At 40.4% G+C, this 8,406-nt stretch overlaps 1 protein-coding gene across 1 annotated transcript; it reads left to right on the top strand.

Annotated features, from left to right (window-relative positions):
• Nucleotides 1–280: 280 nt before the first annotated feature.
• OGFRL1 (opioid growth factor receptor-like 1) lies at nucleotides 281–2,751 on the top strand (the record flags this gene model as incomplete). Its single annotated transcript, XM_010185522.1, has 4 exons — nucleotides 281–359; nucleotides 452–518; nucleotides 661–806; nucleotides 2,016–2,751. Coding segments are annotated over 4 exons (1,028 nt in total), but the record flags the coding sequence as incomplete, so codon positions are not given.
• Between the last annotated feature and the right edge of the window lie 5,655 nt (nucleotides 2,752–8,406).

Genomic DNA, 8,406 nt, shown 5'->3' on the forward strand with positions numbered 1-8,406 from the left:
ATTGTCACATCCCCTCTGCTGGTAAGTAACCCAGCATAAGTCAGTTGATTTTGTTTATACTGACATTTGATGAAGTCTCATTTCTAATTAAGTTTCAGTAGCAGAATTAATTTTAAATTAGAATGAATTTATTTATGGCTGTAATAGACCTAATTTCATATAGCATGTGAAAAATAATTAAAGTGTGCGTTCTATCGTTATGTTAACATGGCATGTACTTGATGTAGCTGAACACAGCTTTGGATGGCCACCTAACAGTTTTCAAATTATTTTTCTGCAGGGGTTTATATTGAAGAAGTCCTAAATAAATGGAAAGGAGACTATGAAAAGCTGGAACATAACCACACGTACATCCAGTGGTTGGTCACTTATTACCTATTTCTGTTTCAAAGCATTAATTTGATGAAGTGTTCATATACTGTGAGCCGTAATGCGCTTTTTCTTGTAACAGGCTTTTCCCACTGAGGGAACAAGGTCTGAACTTCTATGCTAAAGAATTAACTACATATGAAATTGAGGTAATACAAATTGAGCTCAGTACAAACCGTCGCATTAATGTTGATGCATAACTCTACGTTACAAAAAGCAGTTGTTTTATGCAGTGCAGAAGTGCTTGCTTTAGTGCCACTTAGAGTTTTGGACGTGTTCCTTGTTTGTTAGGAATTCAAGAAGACAAAAGAAGCAATTAGAAGATTCCTCTTGGCTTACAAAATGATGCTGGAGTTTTTTGGAATCAAACTAATTGATAAAACGGGAAACGTAGCGCGAGCTGCGAACTGGCAGGAGAGATTTCAGCATTTGAATGAGTAAGTAATGGCGCGCACTCCCCTCTCTAGAACTGCCCCAGAATCTCTTTAGCCTTTTGTTTTTTAAGGAAAGATAGAGATATATTTTCCAAAGATTGCAGGAAATAAGAGAAAATTAAATAGTTAATGCCTCGTTTGTGTCTGTATGTCTACGTTCTTCCTTCCCCTTTTTATGTACTATGTATTTAATAGTTTTTAATTGCAATGCTTAACTGCAGAGGTTTAGACATCCATTAAGTCAAACTTTAGCCCAATTTTCATCAAAATACATTTATTGCTTTTTATTGGCATTGTGTGGAGCGTAAGTTTGCACTGAATTTTGTCTCGTGGGTTAATTGTATCAAAATCCCTTTCCAAATCTGGTGATCGCTTTTCTAATACCTCCGACCTTAGAGCTGAAGATTGCTTTCTTGCAGTATTTTGTTCCTGTGTTCAGATGAAAGCTTGTAAGTAGAGTTGCTGATGGATAATTTTGAGTGAATAATGGGAATAATTTGATTTTAATTTTATGTAAGCCAGTATGGGTGTGAGCTCAGACTCAGGCCACAGATAAAGTTTCAGGAAGCCCATATGTTACTCACTGCACATTTTTACACTGTAATTCCTATATTCACACCAAAGAGTTGCTACACAGTTTTAATTGGGACTATTTTTACCTGATTTTAACTGTCTGTAATGTAAGCATTTAAGTTTCACTGTTTACTTCGGTGTGCTTTATGAGGGAGAAAGCTCCTTACAAGCACTTGCAGAGGTGCCTGTGTTTCTCCCAGCACTGACTGGATCAGAGGGGCAGGTAACTGGTCCAGACTGGAAACCCAGCTTAAACAAAGTGCAGTGAATCCTGTTTTGTAGCTGTATTATTGCACTGCACTACAAAATCTGTATTTTACGAAGCGACCGGGTTTTCTCCTCGAAATATGTACAGCAAAAGGAGTCAGAATCAGCACACACTTTTGTTTTATGGGTTTTTTTTTTCATCCTGTTGTCTCAGTGCGGTTCACAGACACTAATTTTCACTCACAACATCCTAGCCAAGGAGGTGGGAGCAAGCTTCAGCAGCTGTGAGAAATTAAAGTGCAGGGATCCTGAAGCACGCACCTGGAGTGATAAAACTGGGGGAGGAATTGCGGTTCCAGTTCTCAGTTCTGTACCTGTGAGGTGGTGTTTTTCTGATTCAGTGGCGTTTTTTTCCCCCTTCTTCTTCCAAAGGTCTCAACACAACTATTTGAGAATCACTCGAATTTTGAAGAGTCTCGGCGAGCTTGGGTACGAGAGCTTCAAATCTCCCCTGGTGAAGTTTATTCTCCACGAAGCTCTTGTGGAAGACACCATCCCCAACATTAAGCAAAGCGCCCTGGAATATTTTGTGTATACCATTAGAGACCGACGAGAAAGGAGGAAACTCCTGAGGTTTGCCCAGCAACATTACACGCCCTCGGAGCATTTTATCTGGGGACCCCCAAGAAAACAGAAGTCGGAGGGAGGCAAAGCAAATAAAAAGCCAGCGTCCCCAATTTCTATTCACAACAGTTATATTTCTAAGCATAAGAAACCAAAAGAGCCCAAGAATACATCGACAAGTAAAACAGCTGAAGAAAAAAAGGTAGAACTCACCAAAAATGGGGAAGAAAATGACCAGGTTGAGCATGAAAAGAGCTGCGATGCTGTGAGGCAGAGCAGCGGTGAAAAAACCAATGATACTGATACTTCCAAATCAGAAGAAATCCCTGAGACTTCAGACAGAAAGGAGGACGCTTCTCATTCCAAAAAAGATGACGAAAATGTGAGCGCTGACTGTGGAAATCACCCAGGCGCTGCAGAGAGAGATTTGTGTGACACTGAGCATTCCCCAAATAACGCAGCGGCAGATCTGCAGGATGACCTCGATCGGGAGGCGCTTTCGGGGGAGGCCACCACAAAACCCAAGGAGGAGCTCAAATCCTGAGCCTGAGGTTAAAAATCGTTATGTTTCATATTGAATGAAGCAACTTACTCGTTGTTCCTTCATTTGGGGTGAAACTTCCATCTAGTGTAGTATAAAACATTCATGAGACTTTGCTTGTTGTGAATGCATCAGATTAGGCTCCTGTTAGGTTAATTAATTTTATTTTCTTTTTAACCTCATTTTATCAGCAGTCAACCAGGTGTGGCTCTTTAAAACAATCCTGTAAGTTCAAAGCCTAGAAACTCATTATCTTTTCCAGGCAGTTTGCGTTGAAAAACTTACCTATTATTTTTTTTTTTTTGCCATTAAATTCATCCACTATTTTAAAAAGGAAAAACATACATAACTTACTAGAAAGCCTTGGAACATCAGAATTTAAAAGTTTCTTTTAATGTGCTTTAAATGTTGATTTCCTTTTATGAAATGATTAGAAATTATTTTGAGAGCACAGTTTTTCCCTAGTGAATGGGGTTGGTTTTTTTTAGGATCTATGTTTGTGTTTCATGGCAGTATTTGCACAGCATCTTTTACCTTAGATGAGCACCCTTGTCGGAGACACTTGGTAATGGATACCAAAATGTCCTATGCAGCTGGGTATGAATAAAAGTTTAACAGTGAAACTGTATCTGTGGCTTTTGGGTACAAGGGAAGTAGCACTTTAGGCTTCTTTTAGGCTCTGTGAAGTTTTTCTCTTGACTCATTCGTTCCTGCTGTCAGTTTGGGAGGATTTTGGTTGCTCAGATGTGGTCTCAGTGTGAAAGCTCTCTGTTGATCAGCCCTAATAAAATAACTCCCCCAGCAGGGCTCAGCACCTCTGGGCAGCTGAAAAGCAGCGTTTTCAATACAAAACACTGCTTAATCATCAAAGCCAGCAGAGAAATCATCCCCAGGCCTGTCCAGCTGGCACTGGGGTGTTTCTTGGCCAGTTTTGGGTAAGATCTGCGTGGTGCTGAACCCCCTGTTTCCTCTCTTTGCTCTCCATCAGAAATCTTTCGCAGTTTAATGTGATTTTGATCAGAGGCCAAAACCTGGGGCCCAGCAGGTAGGAATTTCCCAATTAAGGCATTTCCCAGCTTCCTTTACCAAAGGACTCTCTGCTTTCCCTAAATAACCCCTTCTGACTTCACACCGAACAAGATAGTACCCAGCAACTTAATGGTGTAGAATATGGATTAAAAAATAATGCCAGTAGCTCTCACACTTTCCACAGTCCTGAAACAGTCTGAACCTTCTGTATTTTCTATTTAAAAATGTATATATTATCCACTGCCTTTCATGTATTTTTGATTAAGTGTTAGGAGAGAAGAAGCTGACGACAGTTTGAGTGTTGGAGTGCATGGGACTTCATTCAAGTCTTAAAATGACAAAGTCTTCAGGGGTTTCAGAGCATAGACAAAATGTCTGGCAATTTTTGCCAATTCCTATCATGGCAGCACATCATCCATTGCTTTCCCCAGGCTCTTGAGATCCAGGAGGGTGGCAGGTAGAGATCTTGGTACCCATAGAGGCTCTATCTATCCTAAATAGGCAGGAAGAGATAGGATGTCCTTCTTCACCTTTGCCTCTGACCTTCGGGACAGAGGGGGACAGGAGATGCTGGGATGAAATTGGTCCATGTAGTGATGGATGCTGACCTCCATGTACACACAGGGGGGTCAGAGTTACGTTCTGCCTACGACTTTTTAAATCTTGAGTGCCTAACCATGCCAACTTAACAGTGTTGTTTTTCCATAGTTATTTCCTGAATAGGGAAAATTGTATATGTGTGAAGAACATAACTATAATGTAGGGAATTATACAGAGCCTTCGATTTATGGACTTTAGTGTCAACATTTTAAAAAAATGCATAGTGTTTCGGTGAAATAAGGGATGCTAGAGGTGTTATTATATTTATACTGTAATTTGGTTGAACGTAGATGACCTCAGGAGATCTTGACTCTTTTATCCGTTGCACAAAAAGAAAAAAGAAATCTTGCTCTTGGGATTTGCATCCAAAAGGCGTCTCGGGAGCAGTGTGGTACTCTTGTCGTGACACAGCTCCCACCTATAAAAGCTTGTGGTTCTCCACTCGTCATTAAGTACTTAATGTACTTTTTAATCTGGCAGGCCTGTCTGCGTTAAGGGCCCGGCGTGTCTGAAAATACAGTCAAGAACTTTGGGACTCGCGTCCTTATTAACTCTGCAGTTATTTTTTACATCTGCAGCTCTGTGCTTCGATCAGTTTTCATAGGGTTGAGGAGAGTCGTGGCATAGCAATTGCCCACAAAGAGCTATAGGGATTAATCCATAATCTTTGTCTTATAGCTTTATCAACAGAATTACTCCCACGGGACGCTTCAGCTTTAACTAACAAATTCTGCTCTCTGTAAAATGTGACCGTTTTTATCATCCTTTTCGTGGAGGAGTTGGTTTTTCTGACTTTGCAAGTGCTTAAGAGAAGGATTCATTGCAGGGCAGTGGTGCGGCGTAGCATCCTATTGAGATCTGTGAGGATCAAGTGGGTACACCGCACACGTGTCATTACAGAATCAAGGCCTTAGCAACCAGAAGCACCCCAGGCCTGAAGTTTCCAAATATTGGCTTTCAGGTTTACAGTAGAATATCTGTTGAAGTTATTGTATTCTCCTAAATGCCCATACTTATTTAATCATGACTTCAAACACTGAGGGTGTGCAAAGAGAGTCAGGGCGTTTGCTCACTGTTAAACTTGGTTTTGTCTCACTGAACACTTAATAATTCAGGGATTTCCATGTATTATTACTACAATAATGTGCTTTGGCCTGGTGTTTTAGTAGAATCTGAGCTATTAATTGACCAGAACCTCCCATACAGGGATTTTTTCCTAACAGGTACATCTGAGTAGCCCCTGGTACTGCGAAGGGGGAGTGGTGTGGATGTGCACACCGCTGTGGATTTGATTTTAAGTATCTTACGGTGAGGGGATACAAATGCACAACTTGACAAAATGTGTGCACACTTGCAAGTGAAGGCAATCATAGAAATGGTTCAGAAGTGCAGCACTTTAAGATGAGGTACAGCTCCGTGCCCTGCTCTGCAGGACGTAGCTGTGCCTCGGTACCTGGCACTGTGTTGGTGTAGGAAGTTCGGGCGCAGGGTGTGCACCACAGAGCATTTGGATGAGAAGAGCAGTAATGTGTGTGTAAAGGAGCAGGACTGAGCTCTTGGTGTCCATAACGCACATATTTAAAGGCGTGGGCCTGAAGGATGCCACGAATATTTGCAATAAGCCTTTGAGAGCTGATCCTGGGCTTGGGCAGCTGCCGTTTCCGGCTCTGAGATTGCAGCGGTCTGATGTCTTGGGTATTTGTATAATCATTGTTAATATTTCATGTAACCTAGTCTAAAAGTCTCCTTGAGTTATTCCAGGATAATTCTGATAATCTGTAGTTGCACACACCTGTACTATAACATTGACAGACCTTAGAAGCTTTGTATAATTTTGATGGATGATCCAATAAGGTAAGTCAAGGGAGATTTACAGGATTTAAATGGGTGACAGCTCTTATTTGTTTTTTAAATAAATTTTTATGTGTATCTGTTTAATTTAGTTATTTTCCTGGCAATTGTGATGGTACCGATCACAAATTACAGTAAGATCTATATGTTTAAGTGGAAATGTAACTTAATCCACCATACTCTTACAGGTAACATAGCATATTGAATTCCCTGTATTTATGAATAAGATGCAAGTCTGTGAAGTACATTTTGCCATGAATAAAATAAAAATGTGACAATATCACCCCAATGATGTACATTGTCCTGAGAGCTACCGGCGTGGATCAGGACCAAAGACGTTTCTAGCAGTGGCCACTACAGATGGTGCGAAACAAAGAACAGAAAAGGGGAACCCATTTTTCTCCAGGAATTTTTCCGTTTTGAGCTCGTGGTTTCTTTCAGCCTCCACAGTCCCTTGTGGCTGCAAGTTTCGTGTTTTAATTAGGTTTTGTGTGGAAAAAAGTAATCTCTTGTTTGTGTCAGATCTGTGTATTCTGGAATTGCTGGTGCACTTGAACTGTTACTAAAAGTGCCATAAGATGAACTGAAATCTGCTTCGAGTTGGTTTTTAAAAGCCATGGGAGATTCTAATGATAAAATACCTGTTTGGGCAGAAAGTGTCCTGTGTTTCTGTCCTTAGGCAGAAGCTGTCTGCTCAGGCAGAAAACTTCTCCTGTGTTGATGACAACATTATCTTACCTGTCCCTTCCAAATCCATTTTTACACTTAAATCCTTTTGTATGAAGTATTGAAAGAGTCCAACTGCAGAACAGATTTATTTTTTTTTTTTCTTCCTATTGGTGTAAAAGCAAGATCAGCCCAAGGCAAAACCTGTTCCTCAGCCCACATCTGGGTGAGGAACCTCTGGGTTTGGAGACACCTGCATCAATGGGGGTGGTGCTGTGATGGAAATACTCCCTGGGGTTTGCTGGGAACCATAGTCCTTGTTCCACATCATGGTAACTTATTTTGATCCATGTCCCCAGTTGCAATTGGAGTAACTGCTCCAGAGGGGTTTTTGATGGCCATCAGAGCCTGAAAATGAAGAATTGGGTCAAAAAGACCTAAGCATGGGCAACTGCTGTCCATTCACATCATGGTCAACCCCACACATTCACCACTGACAGGTATTTAGGTGCAGTTCTCCAAGGGGAATATAAATTGTGTCTCTGCAATATCTCTGTGCTCTGTATTGCCTATGAGCTATTTCTTTTCCCAGAAGAAATTTCCTCTCACAGCCCATATTCTTAAGCACACTCACATAAGGCCACTGGGGAAAGCAAGAGTTTATTTTAACGAGTATATTTAATACATGCCGTACCTAGTGGACTCCTAAAATACAGTTCAAAAGCTGTAGAGATCAATTAAATGGAGGCCTCCTGGGTCTTTACACATAAAATCACCTTCATATTTATTTTCATATTTATTTGCTGAAAAATAACTGATGTGACAATGGGCAAAGGGTTCTGAAAGAAGCATCTTCTTTTAAATTCTACCACGCTTACGAGTCTGGTGGCGCATTCATCAACTGAAGTTTAATGTGAAATATGCTGAATGTAGTTACTGCTGTGGCTAACTATGTGACAATCATTGTTTTGCAGTAAAAAACGAGGTTATGGCACTTACATTTTTGGGATTTGCTGAAGCATGTTTGTTAATCATGAGTTGCTCTTATTTTTTTCCCTGTGTTTGAATCCGTTCCATGGTTGTTTGCCCTTTATGCAGTTTGAGTTCAGTGACAGATGATTAGGTATAAGTTTTGCACTGATAAAATCTGGAAATATCGTTAGACTTCATTGTTCAAATGTATTCCAAGGAGAAAAAAAAGTGCAGTGAAAACAACACAAAAAACCCAAATCCAACCATTTTTACTTGCAAACTGAAACAGCTACATGTTGGTTTTTCTGAACGGTCCTGCTCTCTTCTCTGTATTCCTTTGCAGTGTTTGATTACAGAATGCTGTGCATGTTTGGTAGTACCAATACCATATGTATGTGGTAGGAGTGGTAACCAGTTTCTGGATTTGTAATGCACTATAAAGATATATTTTATAATTCCCTACCTGTATGGCAGTGTTATGCCAAAAAAAAAAATTGTATAAACGTAAAAAAGCAATAGTTTATGTTGCTTACCGCTATA

The sequence above is a fragment of the Mesitornis unicolor genome, unplaced genomic scaffold (genome assembly GCF_000695765.1).
Source record: "Mesitornis unicolor isolate BGI_N332 unplaced genomic scaffold, ASM69576v1 scaffold11545, whole genome shotgun sequence".
NCBI lineage: Eukaryota > Metazoa > Chordata > Aves > Mesitornithiformes > Mesitornithidae > Mesitornis > Mesitornis unicolor.